Consider the following 12855-nt stretch of genomic DNA (forward strand, 5'->3'; position numbering starts at 1 on the left):
GACTTTGTGAGGCTGACAAGTGGGTCAGCCAACCATGGGACCCACATTTCAGCCTCACAAAGTCAGGTGACATGAGTCAGAGAATCCACACCGCCAGTCAGCCGCGTCGAGGATGGGTGGCTCACCTTCCGCAGGGACGTGTGCATAATATCAAACCCAAGTCCTTGTCTTTCACAGAGCTGAAAGGAAACATAGTGGACATGATAGCAAACAGATACGTGCAAGCTTGCAACTCTTCCGGGTGACTAAAAACAATCTCATGTACTATATGCTTCTCTCAGGAAGCAGGGAACTCCAGTCAGCTAGTTCCGTCTAGTTGTACAGAAAAACTCAGCATTACAGCTAAACCCAGGGTGGGGAAAAACTGGGGTGAACAGATGTGTTGGTTTTGTGATCGTGGGTTAGTTCTTCTTTCCTCAGAGAATATCTGGTGCACTATCTCCATGAAAGTTCTTGATCCAAATACCCCATGCCCCCTTGAGGAGTTGAAACTGTCTCTGCACAAATAGCCCAAACCGCCAAGTGATAACATGATTCTCAATGGTGTATTCGATGTTGATACTGCATATAAACGGCTCAAAATTCACAAGTATATTTACATCCTACTTCAGCTGCTCCTGCCTGCATATCCTTTCGTTTCTTCTGCAATCTTCGCCCAGATATTAGCAATTTGATCTGAGCAAGTAATCTGCACATCGCAAAAAACCAAGGATGCAAATTCAATTAGCTTTTTCCCTGATTAAATTTATTAGGTACTATGAAATGCATTGTTGCTATCAAAAAGTATAGCACTGGCTGATATGTTAAGTGTTCAATTTCAGACACTGTAGCACTCGTAAGGCCCTCTTTGGATCGCATGAATTAGAAAACCTAGGAATATGAAGAACACAAGAATGAAATGTCATGTCCCACGTGTTGTTACATATGGATATTTTTTTGCTACTCTTGATCAGTTTATCTTTTGCTCTAGAGAACTAATCAACTAAACACAACAAAAAACAATCTATCAAATCATTGATAGTCAATGCTGTATAACTCCAAAGGACCCTTGCTAGTTCTAGCTTTAAGATAGTTGCAATTAGACCCCCTAACACATCAGAGGTTGCTAGATCGACATGGTTTCTGCAAGCACTAAAAAGTGTTTATATAGGCGGTGCTCAAGTTCCAGGTAATCAGCGGAAACATAAAACCACACGATTCACATGCCCTTAGGTCAACAATGATATTGGATAATGTGACTGCAAAGAACTTCTTAAAGGACCATTGACTTCTGCATGGATAAGATATGTAATTCAAAGTTGTGTGAGGCTAATTTCATAAACAAATCATCAGCACATACCAATTTCCAAGTGTTTAGTTTGTGCTTTGACAGAAATGCGAGGAACTAGGCAGTAGCCCACAGTAGGCATCATTACTAACTTCAGGTTTCAAAAGTGGACAGTATTATAAAAATCAGGGGGTTAGAACACATGAACTGAATTTTAAAAACAATTGATCTATGAAGACAAATCTACAAAAGAAAGCAATGAATAAGTAATACTGCAGACAAATACTCCAACTTTATATTTTGATTTTTCACTAAAAAGAATTTGAATGATTATGCAAACAGCAGGGAAGAGAAGAATTCTGTAATCAAAGTTTAAATTTGTACCTGATTTGTCACAAAGCCTTTCATCATATCTACCAAATCCTGGTGTATCTCTTTATCAAATCTTTTGATTTCTTTCATGTTGTTTTCCTGCATTATCAGAGATGGTTATACTTAGATCAGAAAAGCCCCTCCATGACAGGCAACAAATGGTGGGCTTAAGAGTCAAGAGCAGAGCCATGTCCCTAGAATTAGACACATTGAATTTATGGTTTGACAAATTAAAAAAGGACATATCACTTGACTTGACTTGACTTGAACAAAAGCATGTGATTGACAAATGGACATAGAGGTATCTCATAACTCTGTTCAAGACTACCCAAACATATGCTACAAGATCTCTGGGTTCAACGGCAGGCTTAACCACTCTTCAATACTATCAATACGACACAAGTTCCACATGAAAATAAAATCCTATATTCTTCAAGAAACCTGTTCCGATAGGTCAATACATAACCTAGCATATCTAAATCATACATGGCACTACCATCATTTAAATTGTAAAAAGATGTATGTTCGAAACTAAAGGTCAATCTACAGATAGCAACTTCAGTTACTCCACTGACAATTAATTAATGTACTGCAAATACTTCCATCACAACTCACATGACCATACTGAATTGACGATCTTGACTCAGTGACTTGTGGTTTTTTAGCAACACGTCATCTAATGTCATCATGATGCAGTCACTGAAGGTCTGAAGCTACAAATGCATTCTGACTTCTGAGAGCTTAACTCAGATATAATGTAAATTTACTTAATATTGTATTCTCTAATGGGTATTTCCGTAGCACACATTGGATATCGCTATGCTAAATGATATTAGTTCATACTTCATACAGGCTAATAAAGTGAACAATCGATGCGTATATATATACAGTATAGATTGGTGTTTATGTCATTTAACTAGTGCCAGGTATCAGCCTGAACAAAAACTTAAAATATCACTCACAAATGTCAAATACAATGCAAACTGAACAGACCATAGTCGTGTTAGGCATCGAGCAGTACGAATCTATTGCTCCTCCCAAGACAGAGAATTATGGCTGTGCATCCATTGCTAACCATAGCATTAGTTATTGTTGTCATCTGAACTTATACCATAACAATCTTGAACCGTGCAATTAAAAAATGAACGGTAACTCAAAATCCAGAAGGCCACAATTAAGTACAAAGAATAAATTGCATGACCTACATTAATTCATAAGTTTGGGTGATTTACCTTAATAAGCTCATACTCTTTGCGTGCATGAATTTTTGCATCTTCTGTTGCTCTTATTGTTTCTTTCAGCTCTTCGATCTTTTGATACCTCGATCTCTCCTGATCAATTCCTCTCGATGACACAGATTCAAGTTTTGCCACCCGGTTGTGCAAGAGATTTAAGTCTGATGATAGACTTTGCACATGAAGCAAAGCATTAGAGCGATCACTAAATGCATTGTGAACAGAACTCATCGTCTCCAAGTATTCATGGATAGTTCCCTGTAAAAGCAAAGACCATTACAATTCAAGAAACAATATAATCGTAAAACCTATATCCAAGCAATGGTCTCCCATTTTTCTCCACGTACCAGATGCTTCACGATTTCAGCATTAAGTTTTGTCTGTGACCTGCTGACTTTGACAACAGCACTTGCAAAATTGCTAACATCAGCAGCTCGACTTATCTGAGAACTGCATGAAGACTGCCCTTTTTCAAATTTTGCCAGCTTAATGAATGTCATTCCCAAGTGAGCCGTAGTTTCTCTAAGATCCTCATGAGCTTTAACAAGTGCCACTACCTAGAGATTATGCAGAAGAAGAACATTAGATGGTGTAATTTTGTACAGTAGCGCATCGACTGAAAACTTATGATGAAATTACCAAAAAAATAGAACTTCTGATGCAAACTACCAATTCCTTGACCAAGTTTTATAATGTTAGGATGGTACACGTATTTACTTCTCAAAACAAACACGCTGAATTTAACCCCTTCATTCATCATGTGTATCTGTCACAACTCAACAATTACACAGAAGAGTAATATGAATGCTTCACTAAACCAGAAAACCACTCAGTCACCTGCTGAGATGTCGTGGATAGTTGCTGCTCCAATTCCTCGAGCTTGGCCTTATGGGCAACGAACTTTGTATCGGTCTCCTCCTCCAACGGAAGTGTCCTCACCGCCATCAAACCATTCGACACCGTCTGCTTCAGGTCCTTAAACATACCAAAGAAGTCCCTCCCGCCCTTCGCAGGCGTCGTTGGTGTGGTAACAGCCGTGGACGTGGCAGCAATACTCGTGGGAGTGCACCTGGGTGACTCACCCTCGGAGGTGGGGATACCGCTTGCCTCAGTGAGGAAGACTTGGAGGTCAACACTGCGGCCGACTGTGGGGTGCGCGGCGAGGCGGCAGAGGTAACGCTGGAGCGCAGCGCAGCGCTGGTTCACGAAGTCATGCCGCTGCATGACTTGTCCCTCGACGATGCTCTTGTCGGGCCGCGGTGGGATGAAGAGACCGCGGTGGGTGGACGCGATGCGGTCGGCGAGGGCCACCACGTCGCGGAAGCGCCGCCGAACGACGAACTTGCCGCCGTCTCCAACTTGGGTGGTGACGAGGTAGGAGAAATAGCTGCCAGACCCAGGAATGACCCCCGCGGCACCAGTGGCAGGCTCGTCGTGCTTCCTAGGCTCGGAGACAGTGATCCGGTACAACTCCGGTGATGGCTCGCGGGAAATGACCGGGGTGTCCTGAGCGGGGAGGTCTTGCGGGAAGTCATCCTCGCCGTTCTCGTCGATGAACGCGTCGTCGTTCGCGGGTGCGGTGGGAGAGGACGTGGACGAAGGGGAGGGAGGAGGGTGGAGCAGGGGATCGGTAGAAGCAGAGGCGGAGGAATCGAGGGAGAGGGTCTCGAGATACCCGTCGGTGGAGTAGTTGTCTGTCGCCGAGGACTCGGCGGCCATCATGGCGATCGCCGGTGGTTAGGGTTGGGGAAAAGCAAGATCTGGCGGGGAAGCCGTCGACGAGTCTAGTCGGGGGAAGGAGAAAGGTGAACGCCGTGATACGTGCAAGGCAGGCAAGGCTACCTACCATTTCGTACCCTACACTCCATGCCATGTGGGGCCAAGGTGCGCATATACGGATACACCGTACTGCCAGCTGTAGTACCAGTGGTGCAGGCAGGAGGACATGGCTGCAGTTTGCAGTGCAGAAATTAACGGCCTGTTTGTTAGCGGCTGGAGGCCTTTGTGCCTGGCCCTGAAGCTTCCCTGAGGGCTGCCTCGAGGTTGTTTGGACGGTGCAAGGTCATCTCGAAGAGAAATCTTATCCGGTGCCAAATAGTTAAATACAGAGTAGAAGGATAGACATCTTTCATCAGGATTCGCAACTGACGAATTCCCTCCCGCCAAATTACATCCCGACGAGGAAGCTCGTCGGCGCCGCTTGAAGCTCCGATCACTGCCGCTCCAATCTGCGCCCCCTGAAGCTCGCTAGCTGCCGCTCTTAGCTGCGCAGCCTGGAGCTCCTCGCTCCTCTGCTTGAAGCCCTGCCAGCCCGTTCCAAGCTACGCCGCCCAAACCTCCACCCGCCGCCGCTCGAATCACAGCCAGTGCCGGATCTCGGCGGATGAGAAAGGAGATAGGTAAGAGGGAGGGAGGTAGGGGAGAGATGGCACGGGATCGAGCGTGGACGACGAAGGCAGCGGTGGCGCTGCTAGTGATGGGAGGAGAGAGCACGGCACGGGAGGAGAGAGCACGGGAGATTGGTGGATTGACTTTTTCTTTAACTGAAGATGGAAGAGGAGAAATAGATAAACTGATGATTGGGGAGATTGATGCACTCAAATTTGTTTGCTTTTAACTTGATTGATGCACTTATAGAGGGGCGATTGATGCCGGCCATTGCAGATTTGCAAATATAAATTAAAACAATTTAATTTCAAATATAAGCGTTTTAAATATACGATTTCAAATCAACTCATTTGAAATATTGATGTTTATAAAAAAGGTTGGAAGGTATGAATATAATAGAAGAGTGAGTTATAGGGAATGAGATTTGGGTAATCTGTCGAAGAGAGTTGCGATTTGTGAGAGGGGGGGGCTAAATGGGATAGGGGATCCCCATATATGAGATTTAGGGGATCTCTTGGAGTTGCTCTAATGTGGTGCCCTGGATTGATGGATGAAACATTGTGATTAGTCGGGCATGACAACAGGACAGAAGTAGATTAGCCTGGCTCAGACTTGGGATTTTGGACGCCTGGGAGCAGCAACAAACTGCCTGGCAGACCCCAGAGCAATTAGCAGAGAAATTTTTGTCTTCATTACCTATCTGATTCTTTTCAGGCTCAGGCTCCAAACCAAACACACAAACGTCAGTCTAGTTTGGTCAGGCAGGAAGGCACAATTTCTCAGGCCGACGGCAGGCTCCACAATTTTTCAGGCATAGACCTCAGGCACCAACCAAACAGGTCCTAAAAGAGTTGGAGAACTGCAGGTATAACACAAGAAAACTTCTGGAATTATACTGAATTATTACACGAACTACACCCATAAACATTTAAAGTTCAAACTCAATCAGCAGAGTCAGAACCCAAACTGTAGCATTCAAGCTGTAAAGCAGAAGATTGATTCAATCCCAAGTCATACTTAGATAAGTACAATGATCATTTGATGTACTAAAAGACTCATAGCCTCATAGGCAAATAGCCTGCGTTATCCAACCCTTACTAAAATAAGGTTCAGGCATAGCCGGACAAGAACAGGAGGATGTGCAAATTTTCTCCAACCTCCAAAGCCTTTCTGCCAAAAAGAAATTAGGCACATGCGCCATGCCATAGGCCATAGCCCATAGAGAAAGATAACAATCATCGAGTGGCACTCTCAGAAATGATTGTATGTCCAGCTACTTTACGTGGAATTCTACTCCAGTTGGTTGGAGCTTTGGGGGTCGATCAGGGTTGTTGTTTTGCACAATTTTGTTGTTCCCACCTGCCATTCCTACCTCACCAGATAGATCCTCTGACGCATTTGCACAGTGATCGTGGAAGTCCTTGGACGCGCCAGGTCGCCGGACCTGCCTCATGGCCGGTCCATGACGGCGAAATGCAACGCCTGCAAAGCTTCTATTTAGAAATAAATCATGTAAAGTTGGGGCACAAAGCTTCTCTAGCAATGCCATTGTTCATGTCAACTGCTGAAACAGAGTGATTATTTGATAATTTCTGCAATATACTCCAGTTCAGAAAGAACATTGAATTTGTTTTCTTCTTGTTTCTGAGATGAGCATTCAATTTTATAAATTTAGGCGCTTAATTGTTTTATATTGTTCAGACTGGATGCCTCGTTAGAGCTTAATTAATACGTACTCCTATCTCCTAAGGCTAATTTTTAAGGGATATGGGAGATTGGAGAGTTCTTCTAAAGATCGCTCAAATGTTGTATCACTGACTTGCATGCGTACAGTCTTAGCTTCCAAGTCCCTTCGTCTAATAAGAGCAAGGCAAGGCAAGAGGCGTTGAATTGGACTGAGCAATCAGATTCGGTTTATTGTCATCCTCAGAAGATTGATCGGGAAGATTTGTTGGAACAAATATCGACATTGGCAAACACATGTAGGTTACCAAATCCACCTCTTTTGTACGAAAGTCAATACTCAATAAAAAGGACTCCGATCCGGTGCAATCGTGAGCACATAAATATTTTGACAAAGTTCCATCTGCTAAGTTTATGGTAGCCATTTAATTTGGCCAACCATTCATAGGGCGGAAAAGGACTAATAGAAATTGTCACAGTTGACTCCTAATCATTGAATTTCAACACTAGGTTCCTTTGCCCACAAGTTTCAGCAAACTATAATTTGCTCGCTTCTGATGGCGGCAGATTAACTGATCAGGACAAAAAAACGGTTAACTAACTCTGCTGATCACTGTAACGTTGAACTTGGCGATGCATTAACATGCTGATTGATCACTGTACCTTCTGAACATAGTGATGCATGTAAAGGTCGAAGATATCCCTCAGAAAACACACACGAAGAACAGGAGCAAATACTAAAAACAAATCTAGAACAAGAGTTTGGGACAGGTGGCCGGCGATCGTATGGATTTTTGGGGTAAGTTGTGGGGTTATTTATTTACTTTTGCAAAAAAAAAATCTACGGTTCCATCAACGAGAATCACGATTTACGCACGGAGCATCAAATGAACCAGAATGTTTCTAGGCTCGCTGCAAATTAAGCGGATAACCGAATGAGATGTGACATCAAAAGCACGGTGGGAAGCAGCACACTTTTTACCCAGAGCCAGAAGCGTGTCATGCCTCAAGTAGCTTCTTCTCTGAAACTACTGCAATGCGCCAACCGGGGGCAGGCCCAGTGGGTGCACCAAACCATCTGCAGGGTTGAACGCACGAACACGGAGCAGGGGCAATCTGAATTCTGATGCATGGCTGCCGCCAAAAAGCAGGTTCGCCACGCAGAAAATCACAACCTATCGACCAACCCTGCCGGCCGGCAGGAGCCTGACGAACACACTTTGAAACCCTGTTCTTTCGAACGCTATATATACGTTAACCCTGACCGTGTGAGCCTCATCGCCAACTCGGAGGCATTCAAGCAAAAAAGCCTCTAAACAAACCCCTCGATCACTCCCTAAACCTCGATCAATCGGCCGGCCATGGCGTCCTCCCGGCTGCTCTTTCTCCTGTCGTGCAGCTGCCTCGCGCTGGCTTTGCTCGCCAGCGCCGAAGTGCACCACCACGAGTTCATCGTACGTGATCATATGTCCATGCCCCTGTCTATCTATCCATTCGTACGTGTTAATTCCATGTGTCTGCGTACGGCGCTCTGACCATTTCTGCGTGTGGTGGTGTCAACTTAATGAAGGTCCAAGAGACGCCGGTGAAGAGGCTGTGCAAGGAGCACAACATCATCACGGTGAACGGGCAGTTCCCCGGGCCGACGCTGGAGGTCCGGGAAGGCGACACGCTCGTCGTCAACGTCGTCAACCAGGCCCAGTACAACGTCACCATCCACTGGTATTTTCCTAGCACCACTTGGATCGATCGCTTCGAATTAATGGTAAATGCGCTCGGGTGCTTTTGACTGACTGGAGCTCGTTCTGTTGCGTGTACGTGTGTGCAGGCACGGCATCAGGCAGTTCAGGACAGGGTGGGCGGACGGGCCGGAGTTCGTGACGCAGTGCCCCATCAAGCCGGGCGGCAGCTACAAGTACAAGTTCACCATCGAGGGGCAGGAGGGCACGCTGTGGTGGCACGCGCACAGCTCCTGGCTCAGAGCCACCGTCTACGGCGCGCTCATCATCCGACCCAGGGAGGACAAGGCGTACCCATTCGAGAAGCCCTCCCGTGAAGTCCCACTTATGCTCGGTACGTAAACTCCGTGTACCCTCCTAACAAATGATCCGGTCTCTGTTCGAATTACTAGCATCTGAATATTCTGAACCGGATGAAAAACATGTCGAGACTGATGTTATGGGCATGCAGGGGAATGGTGGGACGCGAACCCGATCGATGTCATCCGGGAGGCCCAGAGGACCGGCGGGGGACCAAACGTCTCTGACGCCTTCACCGTCAACGGCCAGCCCGGTGACCTCTACAACTGCTCCCGCGAAGGTACTCATCACTCACCTACCCGCATGTCATTTTGCGTTAGGCAACACAACCAAACAATCTCTATAACAATGGACGTTTGCATTTTATTTTATTTTATTCTTGCCAGAGACCACGGCTATCTCGGTGAAGCCCGGGGAGACGGCCCTGCTCCGGTTCATCAACTCTGCGCTCAACCACGAGCTCTTCGTCTCCATCGCCAACCACAAGATGACGGTCGTCGGCGCCGACGCGTCCTACACCGAGCCATTCGTCACCTCGGTGCTCATGATCGCGCCGGGCCAGACCACCGACGTCCTCGTCACCATGGACCAGGCGCCCACCCGGTACTACATCGCGGCGCGTGGCTACGTCACCACCCAAGGCGTGGCGTTCGACAATACTACCACCACCGCCATCCTCGAGTACGATTGCGGCTGCAGCACTGATTTCGGCCCTGCGATCCGCCCGGCGTTCCCCACCCTCCCGGCGTTCAACGACACCAGTGCTGCTACGGCGTTCGCGGCGGGCATCAAGAGTCCACGGAAAGTCGAGATCCCCAGCCCCGTCGACGAGAACCTATTCTTCACCGTCGGCCTCGGACTGTTCAATTGCAAGCCAGGGCAGCAATGCGGCGCGCCAAACAACACCCGCTTCACGGCCAGCATGAACAACATCTCCTTCGTCTTCCCAAAGGCCACCTCCCTCCTCCATGCGCACTACTATGACATCCCGGACGTCTTCACTACCGACTTCCCGGCCTACCCGTCGGTGCAGTTCGACTACACAGCACAGAACGTCAGCCGCAGCCTGTGGCAGCCGATCCCGGCGACAAAACTATACAAGCTTAGGTATAACTCCGTGGTGCAGATTGTCCTGCAGGACACGAGCATCGTCACGCCAGAGAACCACCCCATCCACCTCCACGGCTATGACTTCTATATCCTTGCCGAGGGATTTGGCAACTTCGACGCGAAGAAGGACGCCGAGAAGTTCAACCTCGAAAACCCACCGCAGCGGAACACGGTGGCTGTGCCGGTGAACGGCTGGGCGGTCATCCGGTTCCGTGCCGACAACCCAGGGGTGTGGCTCATGCATTGCCATCTCGACGTGCACATTACCTGGGGCCTGGCAATGGCGTTTCTGGTGGAGGACGGGTATGGCAAGCTGCAGACACTGGAGGCACCTCCAGTTGATCTTCCGATGTGCTAATGATCAGCAGAAGATACCACACAAGACTTTTGAAGGCTGCTCATGTCGTGTACCCAGTTGCTGTTTTTTGGGGGTATTTGTGATATTTCTTCTAGGGGGTCGATTTTCCAGCTTGGTTTGTGTCTTTCCCCTGTAAATTCGTGTAATTCTCAGTGATTCCTCAGCTTATTATTTAAAGATTTAAAATTAAACTTTTATTTGGTATAGCAGATGTAACCCAATCGATTATTACAGATGGCGCAACAGAAAATCGACGTGCAGATTTCAAAGCTTTTTTTTTTCGATATCAATAATTAGTCACCATTCTTATAGAATTTAGTCAAGTAGAGAAAGAATTAAAGATCATCTTGGCAGTAGAACCACTGCATTTACAATCCGTTACTCCTTTTAACTCAAAACATGTCCCACTCCAAGAACTGGACTAGAAATCTTGGCAGGTTAAGCCTAAAAATTCCAGCCGCAATATTACACACAATGAAAAAGAACTTCAGGGCCTCTATGATAACACAATGTGATTGACTAATTTTTCAACAGAAGAGCAATATACGAACATATCCAATTAATTCAACATCTGACACAGATGAAATATACGAGCTGACACAGGTGAAGTATATAACTTCAGCTTCTGTTTTAACTTTCAACAGACAAGCTGACTAATTCTCAAATGGAAGCAAATTTCTACTAGTAATAAGGATTCAATACTAGCCACTGGTGGATTATTTTACATTCAGCTCCAAAGGTTCTTGAAACATGCTCCAACATAACAGGACCAATCAATTTCGACACATCAGAAAGCAACATTTAGCTTCGGATAACACTGGCCTTTTATGCCATTAACATGATCAAACTATAGGTTCTGGAGATTAATGAAAGCAAACATTTCAGTGTTACCAACGCGGGGTCAACACAAACAGGCACAGCCACTCGATCAGACCACAGTGCAATACAAATGAATGAAAGCAAACATTTCAGTGTTTCACCACAACGACAAATTTCAGAGACCACAATGAGTTGGCATAAGTAATAAGAAAAAGTTACAGGTCACGCAAGGAAAACCATACACCTCTGATGTTCAATTGTGTCAAAACTCAAAAGGCGCAGAGATCATTTTGATAATTTTTACCAGTCATCTCATCACAGCTGGTTAAATCTAAGATTACAAGTCTTGGGGGCTTTGCATAATTGGAGGTACGTATGAAAACCAAAATCAGATCTCCATATCCATACCGAGTCGATATGTATACCACCGGAGTGAGAAGCAATTAGCTATAGTCACGGATCCAGATCTATACCAATTCAGACTTGAAATAAACTGGCCGAGGCAAGAACCCTACCAGATCTCCCGCTGCCTCAAACACCAGATCCGGGCGACGCGAGGAAGGAGAGCAGCCTGTTGGTAGTGTTGCCACTGGAAACAGCACTCGAATCGTCGAGGAAGAGGTCCTCGGGCATGCGGAAGGCGCCGTGCACTGCGACAATCGCGCCGCCGACGAGCAGGCCGGAGATGATGAGCGAGGCCACGGACGTCAGGAAGAAGGCGAGCATCGATGCGACGACGAGGCCGAGCAGCGTCTCGCGGTCGGAGAAGGTGCGGCCGAAGAGCACGACGGGCTGGTCGGAGGCGCGGAAGACATACAGGAAGCACCAGGCGCCGAGGATGCTGAGGAGGACGAGGAGGGAGAAGGGGTGCGCCAGCAGCGAGGCCGCGAGGGAGAAGGCCACCACGGCAGCGTAGTTGACGCGGAAGTAGCCGAGGTTGCGGCGCAGCCGCGAGGTGGCCTCGGAGAGGGAGTCCGGCCGCGAGATGGCCGTGCGGTCGACGAGCTCTGTCCAGGGGCGGCGGTCCGCGAGCGAGCGCCGCGCCGTGTCGGAGACCCTGCTGAGGAAGAGCCGGAAGGCCGGTGTGGCAAGCGCCGATTCCGAGAGCCCGTTGCCGGAGGACGGCCCCGAGCCGCCGCCGCCGCTGCCGGAGGAGGGATTGGTCACTGGGAGCAAGGGCTGCGGCGGCGATGCAGACGCCATGGCGTTTGTTGCGGGAGGATTCTAGATTCGGGATTGATTAGCACGTTGGATGGGCGAGCACTTTTATGCAGTTGCGGGAATTGGTGGTCTTGCGCCCGTCTCCACCTCACAGTGCGTCTCTGGCTAATTGTGGGCCCACAAGTCATTGGCGTTTACGTGTCGTGATTCGAACCTGATTTGTTCCCTTTCTTTTACGAGTATTTTTTTGGCAAGATTCGAGGCTGACTGACCCGTTGCCCGGATCAAACCGCAAATAATATGGGAACCACTGAAACCGGGCCTTCATGGCAGCCCGATAGCACCTGCATCTGACTGGGCTAGCCCAAGAAAGGGGGCAATGTGGGCTTCCAAACAACCCGCGGCGAATCTAAAACCTAAGGC

The 12855-nt window shown here is 47.5% G+C and overlaps 3 protein-coding genes across 3 annotated transcripts; 1 reads left to right on the plus strand and 2 right to left on the minus strand.

The window, feature by feature from the left end:
• Nucleotides 1-182: 182 nt before the first annotated feature.
• On the minus strand, nucleotides 183-4724 carry LOC100846795 (sorting nexin 2B). The gene is made up of 6 exons (XM_010234202.3): nucleotides 3712-4724; nucleotides 3222-3431; nucleotides 2872-3132; nucleotides 1652-1738; nucleotides 600-688; nucleotides 183-497 (listed from the first exon to the last, which is right to left on the minus strand). Exons 1-5 carry the CDS (start codon nucleotides 4594-4596, stop codon nucleotides 608-610), a joined length of 1524 nt encoding a protein of 507 aa, XP_010232504.1. The 5' UTR covers nucleotides 4597-4724; the 3' UTR covers nucleotides 183-497; nucleotides 600-607.
• Nucleotides 4725-8208: 3484 nt separating this feature from the next.
• LOC100845885 (laccase-3) lies at nucleotides 8209-10702 on the plus strand. Its single transcript, XM_003564465.4, has 5 exons — nucleotides 8209-8399; nucleotides 8516-8667; nucleotides 8774-9018; nucleotides 9136-9264; nucleotides 9371-10702. Exons 1-5 carry the CDS (start codon nucleotides 8307-8309, stop codon nucleotides 10450-10452), a joined length of 1701 nt encoding a protein of 566 aa, XP_003564513.1. The 5' UTR covers nucleotides 8209-8306; the 3' UTR covers nucleotides 10453-10702.
• A 700-nt stretch (nucleotides 10703-11402) lies between these two features.
• LOC100820987 (PRA1 family protein B2) lies at nucleotides 11403-12531 on the minus strand. The gene has a single exon (XM_003564469.4). The coding sequence runs from the start codon at nucleotides 12472-12474 to the stop codon at nucleotides 11803-11805; it is 672 nt and encodes a 223-aa protein (XP_003564517.1). The 5' UTR covers nucleotides 12475-12531; the 3' UTR covers nucleotides 11403-11802.
• Between the last annotated feature and the right edge of the window lie 324 nt (nucleotides 12532-12855).

Source organism: Brachypodium distachyon, chromosome 2 (assembly GCF_000005505.3).
Source record: "Brachypodium distachyon strain Bd21 chromosome 2, Brachypodium_distachyon_v3.0, whole genome shotgun sequence".
NCBI classification, from domain to species: Eukaryota; Viridiplantae; Streptophyta; class Magnoliopsida; order Poales; family Poaceae; genus Brachypodium; species Brachypodium distachyon.